This window comes from Schistocerca serialis, chromosome 9 (assembly GCF_023864345.2).
Source record: "Schistocerca serialis cubense isolate TAMUIC-IGC-003099 chromosome 9, iqSchSeri2.2, whole genome shotgun sequence".
Classification (NCBI taxonomy): Eukaryota; Metazoa; Arthropoda; class Insecta; order Orthoptera; family Acrididae; genus Schistocerca; species Schistocerca serialis.
Window position 1 is genome coordinate 69,251,567 of NC_064646.1, and position 22,898 is coordinate 69,274,464.

At 44.0% G+C, this 22,898-nt stretch overlaps 1 protein-coding gene across 1 annotated transcript in view; it reads left to right on the forward strand.

The window, feature by feature from the left end:
• The window catches only part of LOC126418687 (gamma-secretase subunit pen-2), a 28,178-nt gene extending 6,354 nt beyond the window's left edge, over positions 1-21,824 (forward strand). The window contains exons 2-3 of the mRNA XM_050085580.1: positions 21,311-21,415; positions 21,499-21,824. Of these exons, the coding sequence (XP_049941537.1) occupies positions 21,311-21,415; positions 21,499-21,638 (245 nt within the window). The 3' untranslated portion in view covers positions 21,639-21,824. The remainder of the gene's footprint in view (positions 1-21,310; positions 21,416-21,498) is intronic.
• The last annotated feature ends 1,074 nt before the right edge of the window (positions 21,825-22,898 follow it).

Here is a 22,898-nt window from a genome sequence, read left to right on the forward strand (position 1 = left end):
TATAGTTAACTCTGCCCCACATATTGGATAGTAAGTGGGGAAAACCACTTGTACACTTCAGCTTTACTAATAGTGTTATCATTGTAAGCTGTTTTCGTCACAATACTGTGTGCAATGCTTTTCCCTAGTGGGGAGCAAAATTTCATTGCTATGCATTGTTCACTAACACCCATCATAAAAAGAGTACAGAGCAAAACAGCTACAGCAAACAAATTCACTGTGACGAGACAAAATATTCTCAGGCAACACCAGATGCAATACTGTAGCTTGCAAGGAGTTGTACAACACATCGAAAATAAGAGTGTTTGTACTACACAAACTATGCCCAGGGCAGCACTGTTCTGGAATCTTTTGGATACTCCTTGTATTAGCAGGATATTTTACATGTAGTGTAGAAAGTAGCCGTACTCAAGCTTCAGAAAAGGCTGCATGAATCCCGACAGACAAAAGTTAGTAGAAAGTTGTGTCCTGTAATAAGATATACATATATAACTTTAAAATACTTGTCTGCCACACATGTGACACCCTCTTGTATGGGGCCAAGACTTGGACATCATATGCTAAGCTCAACACTTTTCACATATGGTGCCTTTGAAATATTCTAAGCATAACACAGGGAGATCATGCAACTAATAAGTTACTCCCCCCCTCCCACCCAGGGATACATGTGTGGTGAGCACAGGACTCTGAGCTTGTGCAACTCTCTTTCCTTTCTGGGCTGCGTACCTTCCCATTCCACATCTCTTCCTGTCCCCAATCCTTCACTCCAATTGGGATGAACTCTTGATCCTCTTATGGTCCTACTCCTCGGTCATCTTCTGTCTTCACAAAACATAGCTACATTTCCATGATTGCTTTCTCTTCCCTCATTTCCAGTCAGTCTGGTTTGATCTCCCCTCTGTTGCTGGCATTCTGGCACATGGGGCACCTATGATGATTCTCCATGATACTATCCATTATCACCTAATCCACTTACACAGTTCCTTCCAAGCTGTCTCTGTACGTCTTTCCCTTTCTGCATTCACCTTCTCTCTTTGTATCATATACCTGGTGATCAAAAAGTCAATGTAAATTTAAAAACTTAATAAACCATGGAATAATGTAGATAGAGAGGTAAAAATTGACACACATGCTTGGAATAACATGGGGTTTTATTAGAACCAAAATAAAAAACAAAGTATTGCTAGACGCGTAAAAGATCTGTTGCGCGTCGTTTGGTGATGATCGTGTGCTCAGCCGCCACTTTCGTCATGCTTGGCCTCCCAGGTCCCCAGACATCAGTCCGTGCGATTATTGGCTTTGGGGTTACCTGAAGTTGCAAGTGTATCGTGATCAACTGACATCTAGGGATGCTGAAAGACATCATCCGACGCCAATGCCTCACCTTAACTCCGGACATGCTTTACAGTGCTGTTCTGTTCACAACATTATTCCTCAACTACAGCTATTGTTGAGGAATGATGGTGGACATATTGAGCATTTCCTGTAAAGAACATCATCTTTGCTTTGTCTTACTTTGTTATGATTCAAATGACTCTGAGCACTATGGGACTTAACTTCTGACGTCATCAGTCCCCTAGAACTTAGAACTACTCAAGCCTAACTAACCTAAGGACATCACACACGTCCATGCCAAAGGCAGGATTCGAACCTGCGACCGTAGTGGTCGCGCGGTTCCAGACTGTAGCACCTAGAACCGCTTGGCCACCCCGGCCAGCACTTTGTTATGCTAATTATTGCTATTCTGATCAGATGAAGCGCCATCTGTCGGACATTTTTTGAATGTTTGTATATTTTATTTTATTTTTTTTGTTTTTGTTCTAATGAAACCCCATGTCATTCCAAGCGTGTGTGTCAATTTGTACCTCTCTATCTACATTATTCCGTGATTTATTCAGTTTTCAAATTTATACTGACTTTTGATCACCCAGTATTTTCTATCGTCCACACCAATGGCAAGAGCCGATCTCTTTCATCTCCTTGGTCAGGTCCCTCCCCCCCCCCCCCCCCTTTCCCCAATTTGGTGGTTGGGGACTCCCAATGCCCACCACCTGCTTTGGGGATCTCCGGGTCCTTGTCAGAGAGGTTCCCTATTGATTGACCAAATGGATCTTGTTTGCCTCAACACTGGGGAACCTACATTTTTGTCTGGCTGCAAGTCAACCTTCTCTCATTTGGACCTTTCAGTCGGTACTGTTTGGCTAGCTTAGCGCTCTGAATGGTTCACTCTTGCTGATACACACTCAAGTGACCATTTTCCATGTGTCCTTCGATTACAACCACAACTGCCATCCATGCATCCAGAATGCTAGAAGTTTTCCCAAGCAGATTGGACACTTTTCTCCTCTCTAGCAACATTTGATGACCATCAATTTCCTAGCATTGACGATCAGGTCACTCATGTTACAGAAGTTATTCTTACAGCAGCGGAACGTTCAATACATCGCACTTCCCCATTGTCCCAGTACCCCCCAGTTCCTTGGTGGAACGAGGCATGTCGTGATGCAAATACGCAAGCGGAGATGTGCTCTTTGCGTTTTCTGCCATCGTCCTACATTGGCCAACTGTATCCACTATAAGCAGTTATCTGCGTGATGCCGTCGCATCATACGCGATAGCAAGAAGGCAAGCTGGGTTTACCAGCTCCTTTAATACCTTCACTCCCTCATCAGTTGTTTCGAGTCAAATCCGACAGATATCCGCCATGTCCAGTTTTTCCCCGACCTCAGGGCAGGATACCTTTGTGGACCCAGCCGCAATATCTAACTCATTGGGTCGACACTTTGCTGAGATTTCGAGCTCTTCTTATTATCCACCAGCCTTTCTCCCGAAGAAACAGGTAGCGGATGAGTGACCTCTTGCTTTTGCCTCTCAAAATTGCAAAAGGTATAATGGCGTTTTTTTCTGTGCAGGAACTCAGACATGCACTCTCCTCCTCTCACTCTTCTGCCCCAAGACCAGATGGTATCCACGTCCAAATGTTGTTGCATCTCTCATATCCTAGTCTGTGCTACCTCCTTCGCCTTGATAATAGACTTCGGGTCAGCAGTAACTTTCCTAGAAGATGGCGGGAAGCTATTGTCATTCCTGTTCGAAACCTGGAAAGGACAAACATCTCCCCTCCAACTATTGCCCAATCTCTCTCACGAGTAGTGTTTGTAAGATTTTGGTGTGTATGGTAAATTGCCATTTAGGCTGGTGGCTGGAGTCTTGAAACCTTTTAACAACTGCCCAGTGTGGTTTCAAAAAGCATCGATCCGCCGTTGACCATCTTGTTGCTCTCTCCACTTATAACTTGAGCAATTTTCTCAGGAAACGCCAAACGGTAGCTATATGTTTTGATCTGGAGAGGGCATACGATACCTGTTGGAGGACAGTGTTCTCATGGGGCTTTTGAGGTCAGCTACCACTTTTTGTCCATGAATTTATTGCAGAGCGCACATTTAAGGTGCGTGTGAACACTACTCTGTCCCGTACTTTCTCCCAAGAGAACAGGGTGCCCCAGGACTCCATGCTAATTGTTGTACTCTTTGCCATCACCATAAATCCAATTATGGACTGTCTCCTTCCCGGTGTCTTGGGCTCCCTCTTTGTCAATGATTTTACAATCTACTACAGCTCTCAACAGACCATCCTTCTTGAACAATGTCTTCAAGGATGTCTCAATCACCTCCACTCATGGAGCAACGAAATTGGCTTCCGATTTTCTCCCAGTTAGACCGTCTGTGTAAATTTTTGGCATCGTATAGAGTTTTATCCACCTTCCCTACATCTAGGCCCTGTTGACCTTCTGTTCACAGATGTTGCAAAATTCTTGGGACTTTGTTTGACAGAAAACTGTGCTGGTATCCCACATTTCATATCTTTCAGCTCACTGTCTGCGATCCCTCAACACCCTCCATGTTCTGAATGGTACTTCCTGGGGAATGGACCGAGTGGTCCTCCTCTGCCTATATCACGTGTTAGTGCACTCGAAATTGGACTATGGAAGCATAGTTTATTCTTCTGCATGGCCGTCAATTCTTCGGTGTCTAAATTCTGTCCACTGCCGTGGATTGCATTTAGTGTCTGGAGCTTTTTACATTAGCCCCATAGAGAGCCTTTACACTGAGACTACTGAACCTCCACTGTCCAATCAGCAAGCTGTCCTTATGCGTTGTTACGCTAGTCATCTGTCTTCCATGCCTGCTCAACCGACCCGTGCCCGTTTTTTCGACGGCTCCTTGGATTTAGGGTATGCATGCAACTCGCCCGCTCTGCTACCACCAGGAGTCCGCTTCAGTGAACTGTTACATTCACATTCCTTCCAGTTTCCTAAAACTTTCTTGACAAATGGGGGATACGACACAACCCTGGCTTCACCCCAGATCTGCCTTCTCCATTGCGTTTGTTAGCTTCCCAAGGATAGTACCCTCCCTGTAGTTTATCGTCGGGCATTTGTTGCTCTATGCACACAAATGGAGGATGCCTCATTTATTTACGTGATGGCTCCAAAGCACCTTTGGTGTCAGGAGTGCCTATATTATTGACGACACCTCTGTTAGATTTTGGCTTCCCAACCAGTGTTCGGTTTTTACTGTGGAGCTTTACACTGTTCTCCAGGCTGTCCAATACATCCGTTGCCATGAGTGGCTACAGTATATTATATGCTCGGATTCCCTCAGCTCTCTTCTCAACCTCCAAGCTCTTTATCCCATCCACCCTCTGGTCCACCACCGGATTCAGGACTGCCTCCACATGCTCCAGTTGGGGAGCATATCTGTGGCATTCCTCTAAATCTCAGGGCATATTGGTATATGTGGAAACAGGCAACTGCATAGTTAGCATGGTTCCCTTTGCTGATCTATAGAGAATTTTATGTTGCCGTGCTGCTCCTTTATGGCATACACATTGGTTTGCACTTCAGGATAATAAATTACAGGACATAAAACCTCTTCGCTACAGGGCATAAAATCTCTTCCCTGTGCTTGGACCTCTTCCTCCCGGTCTCTTCGTCAGGAGGAGTTAATTTTAAATAGACTCCAGATTGGGCACTGTCTTTGTAGCTGTCGACATCTTTTAAATGGCGATACTCTCCCACTTTGCCCCCACTGCTCTCTGTCATGGACGGTGAGACACCTTTTACTTCAGTGTTCATATTTTAATCAGCTACGTGCCCATTTACAGCTGTCGCCTGATTTATCTTCCCTTTTAGTATATGATGCGTGCTCAACCAATCGCCTCCTTGAGTTTATAAGTGTTAGTGAGATGACATCAGTCATTTGAAGCTCTTTTCAGGGAAAACAACGCCTCTTCAATAGCATTTTTGTAATATTTCCTTCCGTTTTAGTTTCCCTCCTCCTTGAGTTTCACTTCCATTGCTGCTAATTTATATTCCTGTTTTTACCCTTCACTAAGCCACAGAATGGGTGCTTATGACCATAGCTGTTGTGCACCCTTAAAAAAAAAAGAAGTTGCTCCTGAATACTGCAAAGCTGCTGAGTATCACTGCCACTCTCAAGGAATGTCACATTCGGTGGCTAGATCACTTGCATAGTATGGCCTACTCCCACATCTCCAACACCTGTTGCTTGGTGAGGTGGCTCTTGCTAAGTGACCGCCTGGGAGATCTGCATTGCACTTATTGCAGTACTTGTTCAAGCCGAGTATAAAAACTTTTAGTACTGACTGCAACAAATCAGAAGGCCATGGTTTTAGAAAGCCTCACTCATGCGAAACTCAGCTTGCTATTTTCTCAAATGATATCCTGTGAACAATGGCTGGAGGGCTGAAGGGCAACAGGTGGATTCCAGATTTGTTGATTTCTGTAAAGCCTTTGACACAGTGCCCCACTGGTGTCCTGTTAATGGAAGGTACAAGCATACGGAATAGGTTCACAGATATGTGAGTGGCTTGAAGACTTGTTAAGTAATAAAACCCAGTATGTCATCCTTGACAGCTAGTGTTCATCAGAATCAAGAGAATCATCTGGAGTGCTCCAGGGAAGTATGATACTACTATTGTTATTTTCTATATACATAAAAGAATTGGCAGACAGGGTAAGTAGCAGTTTGTGGCTGATGATGCTGTGTTGTGTGAAAGGAGTCGTCATCGATTGACTGTAGGAGAATACAAGATGACTTAGACAAAATTTCTTGTTGGTATGATGAATGCCAGCTAGCTCTAAATATGGAAAGATCTAACTTGATGCAAATGAGCAGCAAAAACAAACTCAAACGTTCAAATACAGCATTAGTAGCATGCTGCTTGATTTAGTCATATTGTGTAAATATCTATGTGTAAGGTAAGGATTGTAGTAGGGAAGGCAAATGGTCGACTTGTTGGGAGAATTTTAGGAAATGTAACCCTTTGTTGAGTACTGTTAGAGTGTTTGGGATCTGCCTTGGTCGAATTAAAAGAAGACATTGAGGCAATTCAGAAATAGGTTGCTAGATTTGTTACCCATAGGTCAGACGAACATGCAAGTATTACAGAGACCTCTCGGGAACCAAAATGGGAATCACTGGAGGGAAAGCGACATTCATTCCAAGAATCACTATTGAGAAAATTGAAAGAACCAGAATTTGAGGCTGACTGCAGAATGGTTCTCCTATTGCCAATGTACATTTAGTATAAGGACCACAAAGATAAGATTAGAGAGATCAGGGCTCGTATGGAGGCATATAGACGGTTGTTTATCCCTCACTGTATTTGCGAGAGGAACAGGAAAGGAAATGACTAGCAGTGGTACAGGGTACCCTCCGAGGAGGGTTGGATTGCGGAGTATTTTGTAGATGTAGATGTAACAATGAAAAACTCCCACACCATAGGACCACCTCCTCCGTACTTCACTGTTGGCACAACATGTGATGGCAGGTAATGTTCTCCATACATTCGCCAAACCCAAAGAACTTCTGTTGAATTGACACCAGGTATTTCATATCACTAGATTCCAGCCACCCACTGTCCAATGGCATCACTCTTTACACCATCTCAAATGCCACTCAGCATTGGCTACAGAAATATGTGGCTTACGAGGATCTGTTTGACTATTATAACCCATTGTTTTTAACTTCCTGTGCACAGTTATTGTCCTAGCTGCACTACTGGTAGCACTTTGGAACTCATGGGTGACTCCTTCTGCTGATTTCATGCGATTTTTTACACCTTCCCTGTGCAATGTTTGACAGTTCCTGTCCATCAGTACATGAGGCCGGTACATCACAACAGTCAATGTGGGCAGCCTTAGAAGGGTTTGATGATGATGATGATGATGTCAACACAAACACCCAGTCCCCGGACAGAGAGAATCCCCAACCCGGTCGGGAATCGAACCTGGGACCCCGTGATCTAGAGGCAGTAACACTAGCCAATAGACCACAAGCTGCGGACCTTAAGAAGGGGTGATATGTCCCTGATGGATTTGTTACTCAGGTGACATCCAATGACCAATCTATGTTCAAAATCGTTGAGCTTTTCTACCTGATACATTCTGCTGTTACTCCCCCCCCCCCCCCCCCCCCCCCCCCCCTGCGGGTCCGGGGGTTAGAATAGGCCTGAGGTGTTCCTGTCTGTTGTAAGAGGCAACTAACAGAAGTCTCACACATTTTGGCCTTTATGTGATGTCCCCTGTAGGGTTTGACCTCCATTTTCAAAATTTACCCGAAGAGCGAGCCAATTGGGGAAGGGTGCCTTATATGGTGCATCGTGTCCATTGTCCCTTGAGATCTTTAGCCCACTTTCTCGTCATCGCATTGCAGTCCAGCTCATTCTCCATCTCTGGAGTGAGGAATCCTTCATGAGTGCGTTTTCCACCATGCACTATGCAGTGTCGCTTTCTGCGCCAACGATAACCACGGACTTCTTTGCACGTGATATCTAGCGCGGTAACCTGTCCATTGTGGTGGGGTCACCATGTACCCTGTTGGTTGTAGCCCCCCTGACAACATGGGGACCACTCTGCTGATGCCTGCGCCATTAACTCCCCACATATGCCAGGGAGTAGATGCCTGTCATGCTGGGGGATCAGGACTCTCGGCAAAGGCCATCCTGCCAGGTGGCACCTGTGGGGAGGGCTCCGGGTAGGAGTGGATGGCATCAGGGCGGATGACGCGCGATGAAGCGTACCGCGTCATCACTTGCTGGTGATCAGACACCAGCAGTCTCCAAGTGTTCCAAGTCTCAGTACAATGCAAGAAAGTACAACCCTAAATCATTCCCCTCCTTGGCCACACCATGGGGGGAACACCAGGCTAAGGATGGCAGTGAACCTTATTCACTCCAGTACTCCATATGTATGAGAACTGATGGGGACTCCTTTGTTTCGATGAAGGCACTGTTTTTTGTGGAGCATTTAGAGGACAAGTTTGTGGAGGTGAAGGGCTTGTCCATAATGCACTCTGGGTCAGTCTTGATAAAAATAGCATCCTCTGCCCAGTCACAGGCTTTATTCACTTGTAACAAGTTGGGTGATGTTTCTGTTATCTTCACACCACATAAGAGTTTAAATGTGGTCCAGGGTATTATATTCCACAGGGACCTTCTTTTGCACTCTGACGATGAGCTGTATGCCAATTTTGAGCAGTGAGGTGTTCATTTCTGGCGGCACTTTAATTACAGTAATGTCTCTTGTATTATTTTAGTCATCCAATTAATTACAGTTTGAATTTGGTTTCTAACATTCAGTGGTAGTACAGAACTCGTGCTTTATCCGATTACATACATAAAATGCAAAAATAAGGCCTCAAATTCTGGAAATTGGAAAGTTGTATGATGTAAACAGTTGGAGGGTTAATTAGAAATGTAATTACAAAGAATATTACTTACAGAGGAAGACATAAAAATAGATAACAAATGAAAATACATCGCTTGGTAATAACTTTTAAGCTGTTTCTCAAGATAATGAGGTTTTCTGTGTTTACTCGTTACTCAATTGCAGTTATGGTAATTAGAAGTGTTAGTTATTTATGCCAACATTTCCATAGCCTCTTATTATCTGTTGCTGCATATTTATTACTTCAATTTCTTGATTATATATTTAATGTACCGTATGTACATAATTTTATTAATAACAACAATCTGTTGACAATCACAACAACGTACGTCCTTCCAGAATATTCTATATGCTTTCACAATGAACATCAAGTGTTTTAGCAATATGGACAGAATGATATATATGAAGACACACATACAAGGCCTTAGAAAGCACTGTCTGATAACTATCCGGATGCATATAGAAAAAAGATGGTATCAGACATTTCATATGATTCTTGGGGGAGGCTGTACTGTTATAACCTTACCCGAGAAGGTCAAGGTGGGTGGTCTACTGCTGTGATGTCAAATCGTATATCCCTCCCCTGATGCAGTGCTTTAAGTGCTGGAAGTTCGGCCATATGTCTTCCTGCTGTACTTCCAGCGTCACATGTCGAGATAGTGGACATCCATCACATCCCAATACTCCATGTGCCTCACCTCCCATCTGTGTCAACTGCAGAGAGCATCATTCACCTTGCTCGCCAGACTGCAGGATTTTACAGAAAGAGAGGAAAATCATGGAATACTAGACCCTGGACCGACTGACCTACACTAAGGCTAAGCGAAAATATGAGCGCCTACATCCTGTGGCTATGACCTCCTCATATGCCGTCGCTATGAGAACAGTTGTAGCCCCATTAGTTCTGTGAATTCCAGTTGGCTCTCAGGCTACACCTGCCCTCTTGATGGGGGGGGGGGGGCAATTCCACTCCCCCCCCCCCCCCCCACTCCCTATCTTCTTGCTCCCGCACCATCTACCTCAGGAGCACTGCACCCCCTCTCCCAGCCGGAGAGGCATCAGTCTTCCTCAGCTCCTCCCCAGGAAGGGATCCGTTGGGTCACTCCCTTCCCAGTTTTCTGCTAGTGGAAGAGATTGCAGCCGCCAGTGGATGCAGTGCCCAAAAGCAGCTGGTTGTAGGGCTTCATAATCCTCCTCAGTCCTGGTGACTGAATCAGCCCCAGTCAGAGAAACCCAAGGGGCACTGAGAAAAGTCAAAAAGAAGACCCCTAAGACCAAGGAAATTTGCAGTGGCACCCACACCACTGCCACCTACAAGCCCTGTGTCTGCGGACGAGGTGGAGATTCTGGCGGCCGCTGAGGACCTAGATCTTGCCGGACCCTCAGACGCAATGGATACAGACTGCTCAGGCAATAAGTCAGTGGCAGAAGGTGACCCTGAGGTGTAAACTGCCTCATTGAATGTTCAATGCCTTCCCAGTCTCACGATGTCATCCTTCAGTGGAATTACAGCGGTTTTTTCCACTACCTGACTGAGCTATGGCAACTTGTAAGCTTTACACCTGCTTTCTGCATTGCCCTCCAGGAAATCTGGTTCCCAGCAATGTGGTCCCCTGCTCTCCACAACTATATGGGATATTACAGGAACCGTAGCGACTATAATCAAGTGCCAGGTTAAGCTTGCGTTTCTGTCCTAAACTCAGTCTGTAGTGAACTTGTGCCCCTTCAAACCCCTCTTGAAGCTGTGGCTGTCAGAATAAGGACAATCAGGAAATAACTGTCTGCACTGTATATCTTCCTCCAGATGGTGCAGTACCCCTGAATGTATTAAGTGCACTGATTGATCAACTCCCTAAACCTTTCCTACTTTTGGGAGATTTTAACGCCCATAACCCCTTGTGGGGTGACACCATGCTTATTAGCCGAGGCAGAGATGTCGAAACCTTACTGACTCAGTTTGACCTCTGCCTCTTAAATACTGGGGCCGCCACATATGTCAGCATGGCTTGTGGTATTTACTCAGCCAACCCAGGACTTCTCCCATCTATGCACTGGAGAGCACATGACGACCTGTGTTGTAGTGACCACTTCCCCATCTCCTTGTCACTGTCCCGGCGTCAGGCACACAGATACGTGCCCAGATGGGCTTTAAACAAGGGATTGGGAAACTTTCACCTCAGCTGTCACCGTTGAATCTCCCCCACATAGGTACATCGATGTGATGGCTGAGCAGGAGACTACAACAATCATTAATGCGGCAGAAAACAGGATCCCTTGCTCTTTAGGGTGCCCCTGGCAAAAGGCGGTCCCTTGGTGGTTAACGTAAGTTGCTAAGTCGCTGAGGCAATAAAGGAGTGCCAGTGAGCTCTGCAGCAGCATAAGTGGCACCCTTCCCTGGAGCATCTCATAGCCTTTAAATGGTCCCTTGCCCGTGTTTGCCAGCTTATCAAAAAGACAGAAACAGGACTGTTGGGAGAGATACATTTCGACCATTGGATGCCATACGTTACCTTCCCAAGTCTGGATGAAGCTCGGACATCATTTTGGGTACCAGACCCCAACCGGTGTCCCTGGCATTAACATCAGTGGTGTGTTGTCTACCAATGCAAACGTGATTGCAGAGCACTTTTGTGAGCACTATGCTCGAGTGTCTGCGTTGGAGAACTACCCCCCAGCCTTTTGCACCCTCAAATGGCGGATGGAAAGGAAAGTCCTCTCGATCACTACATGCCACAGTCAAACCTAAAATGCCCCATTTACAGAGTGGGAGGTCCTCGGTGCCCTTGCACATTGCCCCAACACAGCTCCTGGGCCTGATCAGATCCACAGTCAGATGATTAAACATCTGTCATCTGACTACAAGCGACATCTCCTCGTCATCTTCAACTGGATGGCGTCTTTCCATCGCAGTGGTGGGAGAACACTATCACTCTAGTGCTTAAACGTGGTGAAAACCCACAATGTGGATAGCTATCGGCCCATCAGACTCACCAACATTCTTTGTAAGCTGCTGGAATGTGTGGTGTGTAGGCAGTTGGGTTGGATTGGGTCCTAGTCATGTGGCTTACTGGCTCCATGTCAGAGCGGCTTCTGCCAGGATCGCTCTACCACTGATAATCTTGTGTCCCTCGAGTCTGCCATCTGAACAGCCTTTTCCAGATGCCAACACCTGGTTGCCGTCGTTTTTGATGTACGAAAAGCGTATGACAGGACCCGGCGACCTCATATCCTTGCCACATTATGCAAGTGGGGTCTCAGAGGCCCACTCCCGATTTTTATCCAAAATTTCCTGTCGCTTTGTACTTTCCATGTCCAAGTTGGTGCCTCTCATATTTCGCCCCGTATCCAGGAGAATGAGGTCCCGCAGGGCTCCATATTGAGTGTATCTCTATTTTTAGTGGCCATTAATGCTCAAGCAGCAGCTGCAGGGCTGTCCGCCTCACCATCTCTGTATGCAGAAGACTTCTTCATTTCGTACTGCTCCACCAATACTGGTGTTGCTGAGCGGCACTTACAGGGAGCCATCCACAAAGCACAGTCATGGGCTCTAGCCCACAGTTTCCAGTTTTCAGCTGCAAGTTCTTGTGTTATGCACTTCTGTCGGCGTCATACCGTACATCTGGAACCAGAACTTTATCTTAATGACGATCCACTCACTGTAGTGAAGACATGTCGATTCTTAGGACTGGTTTTCTTTGCCCGATTGACTTTTCTTCCTCACCTTTGTCAGCTTAAGTGGAAGTGCTGGCAGCACCTCGGTGTCCTCCGCTGCCTGAGCGACACCAACTGGGGTGCAGATTACTCTATGCTGCTGCAGCTCTACAGAGCCGTTGTTCAATCCCACCTTGAGTATGGGAGTCTGTATTGCGGTTCGTCGGCAACCTCAGCATTGCGTTTACTCAACCCAGTGCACCATTGTGGCGTTCGCCTAGTGACAGGAGGTTTTAGGATGAGTCCAGTGACCAGCTTCCTTTTGGAGGCCGGAGTCCCTCCATTGCAAGTTAGGCATGCATAATTGCTCTCCAGTTATGTTGCACACGTTTGTAGTCCTCCTGCACATCCAAATTACCATCTCCTTTTCCCACCCATGGCGGTTCATCTCCCGCATCGGCGGCCCAGGTCAGGGCTTAAAATTGCAGTTCATGTACAATCCCTTCTCTCCGAACTGGAGTCCTTGCCTTTGCCGCCTATACTTGTGGTTCATTCACGTACATCTCCGCGATGTACACCTTGGCTGCGGCTTTGCCTGGACCTTTCACGTGGCCCTAAGGACTCAGTTAACGCTGTGACAGCAGTTGTGAGATATATACCAAATAAATTAATAAGTGATGGTACTGATCCCCCCCAAGGTACACAAAATGGGCCACATTGCTGTTGCAGAAGCAGCAAAAAAGAATGCCAAATTTAAAAGAACGCAAAATTTCCAAGACTGGCAAAGTTTTGCATAAGTTCAAAATATAGCGTGTACTTCACTGCTAGATGCTCTCAATAATTTCCACAATGAAACTCTGTCTCGAAATCTGGCAGGAAACGCAGAGAGATTCGGGCACACCAATGGCAAGACGCAATCAATACCTTCACTGCATGATAACAATGGTGAAGTCATTGATGATAGTGCCACTAAAGCAGAGTTATTAAACATGATTTTCCGAAACTGCTTCACCAAAGAAGACAAAGTAAATATTACTGAATTCCAATCAGGAACAACTGCCAAGATGAGAAACATAGAAATAGATATCCTCACTTTTGCAAAGCAGCTTAAATCACTTAATAAAAGCAAGGCTTCTGATCCAGATTGTATACCAGTCAGGTTCCTCTCAGAGTATGCTGATACAGTAGCTCCATATTTAGCTATTATATACAACCACTCGCTCACAGAAAGACCATACCTAACAAGTCTCACCAAGACACAAAAAGGGAAGTAGTAGTAATCCGTTGTATTACAGGCCCATATCACTAAAGTCGATTTGCAGTAGGGTTTTGGAACATAAACTGTATTTGAACATTGTGAAGTACCTCGAAGAAAACGATTTATTAACACATAGCCAGCGTGGATTCAGAAAATATCATTCTTGCAAAACACAACTAGCTCTTTATACTTGTGAAGTAATGAGTGAGTGCTACCGCCAGGGGGTGTCAAATTGATTCCATATTTTTAGATTTCCAGAAGGCTTTCGACACTGTTTCTCACAAACGTCTTCTAACCCAACTGCATGCCTATGGAATATCGCCTCAGTTGTGCAACTGGATCAGTGATTTTCTGTCAGGAAGGTCACAGTTCATGGTAATAGATGGAAAGTCATTGAGTAAAACAGAAATAATATCCGGTGTACCCCAAGGAAGTGTTATAGGCCCTCTATTGTTCCTGAACTATATTGAAGACATAGGAGACAAATCTCAGTAGCCATCTTAGATTGTTTGCAGATGATGCTGTCATTTACCATCTTGTAAAGTCATCGGATGACCAAAACAAATTGCAAAATTATTTAGATAAGATGTCTGTATGGTGCAAAAAGTGGCAATTGACCATGAATAAAGAAAAGTGTGAAGTTATTCACATGAGTACTAAAAGAAATCCGCTACATTTCGATTACGCGATAAGTCACACAAATCTGAGGGCTGTAAATTCAACTAAATACTTAGGAATTACAATTACAAATACCCTAAATTGGAACGATCACATAGATAATGTTGTGGGTAGAGCCAACCAAAGACTGTGATTCACTGGCAGAACACTTGGAAAGTGCAACAGGTCTACTAAAGAGACTGCTTGCACCACGCTTGTCCGCCCTATTCTGGAGTATTGCTGTGTGATGTGGGATCCACTTCAGATGGGACAGACGGATGATGTTGAAAAAGTACAAAGAAGGGCAGCTCGTTTTGTATTATTACAAAGTAAGGGAGATAGTGCCACAGACATGATACATGAATTGGAGTGGCAATCATTAAAACAAAGGTGTTTCTCGTTGCGACGGGATCTTCTCATGAAATTTCAATCACCAGTTTTCTCCTCTGCTTGCAAAAATGTTCTGTTGGCACCCACCTACATAGGGAGAAATGATCATCACGATAAAATAAGGGAAATCATGGCTCACACAGAAAACTTTGTGCTCGTTTTTCCCGCGCGCCATTCGAGAGTGGAACAGTAGAGGGACAGTTTGAAGGTGGTTCATTGAACCCTCTGCCAGGCACTTTATTGTGAATAGCAGAGTAATCATATAGATGTAGACTCTCCGCTGTCACTTCCGCTCGATGCTCAACATGTACCGGGTCCATGGTGACTCGATGGCTGATGGTCATGTTGGCTTTGCATATGTTCATGGAGGGCAGATAGAACAGCACTCCTTGCCAGATGGCTGCAGTGTTTTCACTGCAGAGCTGGCGGCCATATCTCCTACTTTTGAGCACATCCACTCGTGCCCAGTCGAGTCATTTCTCCTGTGTACTGACTCCTTGAGCAGCCTACAAGATATCACCCAGTGCTACCCTCATCATCCTTCAGTAGCGACCATCCAGGAGTCCATCTGTGCCATGGAAAAGTCCAGTCATTCAGTGGTGTTTGTCTGGACCTCAGGTCACATCTGAATCCCAGGCAACAAACTTGCTGACAGGCTGGTCAGACAGGCTACGCAGAAACCGCTTATGGAGATTGGCTTCTCTGAAACTGACCTGTGTTCGGTATTATGCCGCAAGGTTTTGCAGCTTTGGGAGACGGAATGGCATAACCTCAGTATGCACAACAAGGTGCGTGCCATTAAGGAAACTACGAATGTGTGGAAGACCTCCATGCACGCCTCTCACAGTGACTCTGTGGTTCTCTGTCGGCTCTGCATTGGCCATATGTGGCTGGTGCATGGTTACCTCCTCTGTCACAAGGACCCATCTCGGTGTCGCTGTGGCTCACAAATGACGGTTGTCCATCTCTTACTGGATTACCCACTTTTAGCCGCTCTGCGGCAGACTTTTAACTTTCCCAGCACTCTACCTTCAGTGTTGGACGATAATGCCTCAACAGCAGCTTTAGTTTTACGTTTTATTCGTGAGGGTGAGTTTTATCATTTGCTCAAAGTTTTAGCACCTGTCCTTTGTCCCTGTGTGTCCTCCACCCTAGTGCTTTCAGCGTGGGGGTTTTATTTTGTTACAGAGTGGCTGGCTTTTCCTTTTTATCCTCATGGTCAGCCAGCAATGGTAACATGCTTTCTTGTTTTAACCTCCTCTAACTGCTCCTTGTCTCTTTGTGGTTTTGTTGTCCCCTTTTTTCCATTTAAGTGTTTGTTGCCCTTCAGTCATTGTTATGGTTTTTCCTTTCATTCTGTTTTGTGTTGTCTCAAGTGTCTTATTCTCATCCTTGTGGCATTGTTTCCTTCGGAACAAGGGACTGATGACCTCGTAGTTTGGTCCCGTCCCCCCTCTTTTAAACAAACAAACCAACCAACCAACCAACCAACCATTCTGCTGTTACTGCTTCTCTAATGACAACTCGATACTCCCCGACTCCTTTTATACTAGTGGGGGTCTGCCACTTGTGGCTTCTAGCGGTCAATTTAGAGTTACATATAGGTGTCCATGTACTTTTGATCAGGTAGTGTGTGTGCGCGTATAGTTGCTCCAGTTGCTTCTTCCCAAATGAAAATGGCACACTGTGCTTGGATTTTGGATCTAAACAAATGGAAACGCCTTTTTATACCTTGAGCTTAGAATTTAAAAAATTAAAGCTTTTTACCTATTCATGAATATTCAATTTAAACAGAATGTTCATCGGACTTGAAGTAGATGTTACCAAAATGCACTAAGCTTATTTTTTGATAAATAAGTAAACTCTGTCTTTAGTATAAATTTATAACAACTAGTCCTTTCCTTTCATGATCCACTTGCAAATAGAGTGAGGGAAAATTTTGTCTGTATGTCTCTATATGAGCCCTGATTTCTCATATCTTTTTTACATGGTCCCTATGCGAAATGTATGTTGGGGGCAGTAGGATTGTTCTGCAGTCAGCCTCAAATGCTGGATCTCTAAATTTTCTTAATAGGGTTCTTCAAAATGAATGTTTTCTTCCGTACACAGATTCTCAGTTTAGCTCCCGAAGCATATCCGTAACACTTGCATGCTGATGGAACCTCCTGGTAACAAATCTAGCAGCTCGCCTCTGAATTGCTTCGATGTCTTCTTTCAGTCTGATGTAGAGCGGATCCCAAACACCGGAGCAGTACTCAAGAATAGATTTCACTAGTGTCCTATATGCGGTCTCCTTTACATTTGAACCACTGTTTCGTAAAATTCTCCCAATAAACTGAAGTCAGCCATTTACCTTCCCTACCACAGTGCTCACATGCTTGTTCCACTTCATATCACTTCACTACATTATGGCCAGATATTTAAACGACTTGACTGTGCCAAGCAGGACACTACTAATGCTGTATCCAAACAATAAGGGTTTGTTTTTCTTATCCTCCACATTAACTTACATTTTTCTACATTAAGAACAGGCTGCCATTCATCAAACCAACTAGATATTTTGTCTAGGTCATCTTGCATCAACCTACAGTGACTGATCTTCAGCACCATCCTGTACATCACAGTACCATCAGCGAAAACTGCAGATTGCTGCCCACCCTGTCTGCCAGATCATTAATGTGTACAGAAGATAGCACAGGCTGTATCACACTTCCATGGCACTCCTGATGTTAGCCCTGCCTCTGATGAATAATCACTATCGAGGACAACATACTATGTTCTACTACTTAAGAAGTCTTCAAGCCAGTCACATATCTGGGAACCTATTCCATTTGCACATACCTTCATTAACAGTTTGCAGTGGGGTACTGTGTTGAATACTTCTTGGAAATTTAGAAATATGGAATCAGCCTGTCGTCCTTCATCCATAGTTTGTAGTATATCATGTGAGAAAAGAGAAATCAGAGTTTCGCACAAGCGATGTTTTCTAAAGCCATGCTGATTTGTGGAGATAAGCTTTTCAGTCTCTAGGGGATTTATTATATCTGAGCTCAGAATGCACTGTAGAATTGTGCCGCTAACTGATATTAAGCATATTGGTCTGTAATTTTGGGGCTCGTTCTTTTACCCTTCTTAGATACAGGAATCACTTCCACTTTTTTCCACTCACTTGGCACTTTATGCTGGTCGAGAGATTCATGATAAATGCAGGCTAGGTAAGGGGCCAATGACATGAAATACTCTTCCTAAAACTGACTTGGGGTTCCATCTGGACCTGGAGACTATTTGTTTTCAACTCCTTTGGTTGTTTCTCTACGCCAGGGGTGTTTATTACTACGCCATCCATATGGGACTTTGTGGAATGGTCAAATGATGGTACATTTGTACGAGTCTCCTGCATGAACGATTTCTTAAATGTGGAATTTAAAACTTTTGCTTTCCTTTTGCTATCTTCTACTGTGAAACCAGACTGGTCAACAAACTACTGAATGGAAGCCTTAGACCCACTTAGCAATTTTACATAGGACCAGAATTGTTTCAGTTTCTCCACCAGATCTCTAGCCAAGGTAGGACAGCAGTAGATGTTCTATGCTTCGAGCACAGATCTTTTCACAGATGCACGAATCTCTACTAAACTTTGCCTGTCGTCATTTGCGCATCCTCTTTTGAACCAAGAGTGCAACAGCCTTTTCTTCCTCAGCATTTTCCAGATTTTGTTATTAAACCACAGTGGGTCTTTCCCATCCTTAATCCAATGACTAAGCACATACTTGTCCAGAGCAAGATTTACAATTATTTAAACTTTGCCCATAATTCCTCTATGGCCATCATTCTGAAACTAAATGATTGCAGTTCATTGTCTAAGAGAGATGCTAACAACTGCTTATCTGCTTTTTCTAGCACGAACACTCTCCTAGCTCTCTTGACTGATTTATTAACTTTCTTTGAATGGCTCTAGAATTGTCACAGTGGACTAGAGTGGTCCAAAGAACGTCCCACAGTTAACTTGGTTTCACCTAGACATGTTATGCATGACCTGATAACTTCACCACCACACTCAATTTCAAACTCGCTAGACAATATTTTTGTCAGCTGCAATGAACACGCCCCTTCCTACAGTATCTAATCTGTCTTTCCGATGAACACTCCAAGACATGCTAAATATCTCAGACCTTTTTACTTCGGGGTTTAGCCAGCTCTCAGTCTCAAGAATAATTTGAGGATGAGAACTTTGCTGGAGGACAATACAATCTGGAACTTTGTTATGAATACTTTGACAGTTTACTATTACAATTTTTGCAGTCAAACTTTCTTTACTCTGAACACTATATGATTTCCCTATATGCATATTGACTGGAAAGTATTTGTGAGAATACCTCAAACTACCACCCAGCCTAAAAAAGAAAACATGTGCACTCCACAAATACTGTGCTACTCGAGTAGCTTCTTCCTTTGTGTAGTACACACCTGACTTACCAAGGGGAGTCTTACAAATTCCCACCCAATGACAGAGGTCCATAAATCTGCAGCCAAGACTGTCACAAAGACAATGAAGACCTTGGTTGAGACCCTCCACTCAGCTCAAAACCAAAGGAGCCCATCAACTTTGGGAATGGTGCTCCAAATTGCGAGCTCTGCTTGCACCCAGCATGTAAGGTTCCAGCCACTTGTAAGAACTGAGGATGCCCTCAGCACCCATGCGACAGGCATCATTGGTATCAATGTAAGCCACAGCTTTCAGACGGCTGCGTATGTATGCTGTGTGTTTGACAGCTCCAGGCAAGGTCGCCTCCACGTCTTGGATGAGGGCCTCCAGTAGACATATCAAGTGCACAGCCTAACAATGGAGCACCCAATAATCAGCAAACTGATGACCACTTGTTCCTGCTCAGATGCTGCTGAAGGAAGAGTCACCAGTTCACTCACAGTGTGAATAGGCGAGGCCATACGACACAAACATGTTACCGTCCGCCATTCGCCATTCGGGTCCACCACGTTGGGTGCGATAGAAGGTGCCTCAGCAATAGAACCCTTGGGCGAAACAAGTGACACATGAGGTCTCCCATGCAACGCTCCAGAATCTCTTCCACCGCTACACCCCAAAACGGTCCTGAAGGCGACTGATCACAGCCAAAACCACATTCAACTGTTCCCCGCAAACTGGGGCCAGCCCCTCCTGTGTCCGCACACAGCAGGCACATAACCTACCCATCCTAGCAAGACTAACTGAAGAGTAAACAGTACAAGGTGGCAGAAACTTAGGTAAGCAACTTGTTATCCTCCTGGTGTGTAACAAAGGGATGCGGATACCTCAGTGAACTATGTAGCTGGCTGTTCAGAAGAAATGACAACTGAAGTACAGACTGCCTGAATTCACATTTACAGCTAACAGAAAAGTGAGACTAAACTCCTTAAATACCAAAACACACAAGCAATTAAACAAATATGTACACTTAAGAAAACACAGAAAAAGCCAAGTACGTTTGATACCCTGGATATGTGTCACAGGCGATAGCTGGCACTGAACTGAGCTGTTAACTACACTGTTTACAGTGGCCACTAATCTCAGAAGAAATAGTTGAGTAAAATTAAAAACATCACCCACACGTGAAAACTGTACAGAATTATAATCATTTGATAACCAAACATTCTCACAAAACGGTGACAGATATAAACATCCCTTGTGTTGAAAAGCAACGGTTTTACAGTCAGTGCTTTGCATTGCTCCTGTCTTAGTTCATGATTATTTTGAGAGCCCTCACACAGAGGGAACACCCCAAGCAGGTGGGAAGATGCACAGAGTATCCTGTATAGGACTCAACAACAGGTGCGCCACATTATAGGCCAATATATTTAATGCCATTTGTTACAGGACCCTCAAGTTCTGGAAAAGTGTAGTACACCCTTAAAGGAGGTAGTGTACCGAATGCTTGTTCTGCCCTGTCTGAAGTGTTTGATGTCCCTACAACATCAGACAAAAGGAAGACATGGAAGCAATTCGGAGGCATCGTACCAGCTTTGTTACTGGTTGGTTCAATCGTGTGTGAGTATTATAGAAATGCTCCATAGGTTTGATGGTAGTTTTTGGAGAGAAGGTGGATCTTTTTGTGAAACACTACTGAGAAAGGTTAGAGAAATAGCATTTGCAATAGACTGCAGAATAATTCTACCACCTCAGGCTTTCTTTTGAGTAAGTTTCATAAGAATAAAATAGTGGATATTAAGTCTTGTACAGAAGTAAACAGGCAAGAGGAAAAGGAAGGACTAGTAATTTTCAGAGCTAAATAGCTCCTAGGGAAGAGAGTGAGTCCATGTTTGAGTCTTAGTCTGACATAAAATTAATCTGCCTTAAAGTTTTGTAGCTACGAGCACATAATTTCATAGTGAAAGAATCAATCATGATCCATCTTTATGTTCCAGTATGGTTGGTGTGGCATAAAAAAATACCTCATTTGTCTTGTTTTTTTGGTAAACAAAACTGTCCTTTCCCAGCCCTAAAGTATTTTTGTTTGCTGGCATGTGTCTAGCAAAATTCTCTTTCATCAAACTGCTGTGATGTTGAGATACGTTTTTATAAGGAATTTGTTTTCTCTCTGTTTTAGCGGGCTTTGCATTTTTGCCATTTCTGTGGTGCATAAATGCTATATGGTTTTTTCCGGAAGCATTCAAACGACCAGAGTATGAAGAGCAAAAGCCTATCAAGAAATGTATGTATTTCTTACATCCAAATCTTATTTATGGAATATTCGAAGGATAAGATCATGTGTTTTACTATTGTATGTTGTTTCAGATGTGATTTTATCTGCGATTGGAGCTATTATTTGGACTATAATTCTGGTGTCGTGGATTGTCATGTTTCAAACACACAGAGCAGAATGGGGAGCTACAGCTGATTACATGTCTTTCATTATACCAACTGGGGTCCCATAACTGCAGAATGCTGGCACTTTGTGGTTTGTGCTAATCATTTGTTATCAGAAGGAGACTATAAACTGTGAGCCCGTGATTTTTCATTATCTTAATAATACTGAACCTATTGGGAGACAAACTTTGTTTTAAAAGAAGCATTGTAAATATAATGTAGTATTGGAATAAACTTGAGAAACACTGTCAAAATCTTTAGTTCATTCTTTGATATTTTTTTTTTTTTATAAATGTGTAACAAAAGATGTAGGGTTTGTCATATTGAAAACAATAAATTTTCAAAGTTTGAAATTGTTCAAATTCTTGTAATTTATTGGAACTACTTAAACTATCAGTGATTAAATTTGAAGACTAGTTTTAAGTTTTTTAATTTTTTTTATGTTATATGGGGCAACATTCAATATATGGCTGTAATGATTGAAGTGACACTCTTGCTACATCACATTCTTTTCCCAACAGCCTAGGCACCTGCGACAAACATATCTGTCCCAATATTGAATGCCTCCACGCCTCTTTTGATAACTTCTCCCAAGCTCTTCTATCTCACATATTCCTCACAGATCTTGTTCACAGACCAAAAAGAATAATGCCAAAAAGAGTGCTGTCTAGATAGGTGCTTACCTAGGCTAACTGATGCTGTTCTGCCAATTGGCTGTATTTGAGTGTAGAGATGGCATCAAAGATTGGGTGTATCATATCATCAAAACAATCCACTACCTACTGATGCATCCATGCTGAAGTTTTTGGGCCAGCCAGGAAGACTGCCTGTCCAACGGTGGAGTGATGATTGTCACTTTGCAATTAAGGAGAGTGTGGAGGATCAAGTGCTAGCCATCTGATGAGAAACTCACAGCCCTTAAGGTGGTGAGGGCAAAGAGCTGTTGTGCAGTTATGGAGAATAAAAAGATTTCATTGCAATAGTTCCACTACACCAGCCCTTGTATAGGAAGCCATTAAGAGGATTTCAGGGAGAGATGGGAGGTGCCTAATGCTGTAATGATGAATGAGTCTCCTAACCAACATGAAAGATATTGCAGAGACCAAGGCAGAGCACTTCGCTCAGATCACCAGGCAAGATCCAACTTCCTGTCACTACTGATTGCTTGCTGAGAGGTGCACCAGTGTTGTCTGTACCTGCCCCCATCAGTGTGTGATAGCGGATTCAGCATGTGAGGCGAGACCTTACTAAGACTGTTAAGGAAATTCTCTTAAAACTGGGAAACCTGTCAATTTCTTAATTCATGCAAGGAAGCTATTTTATCTTCC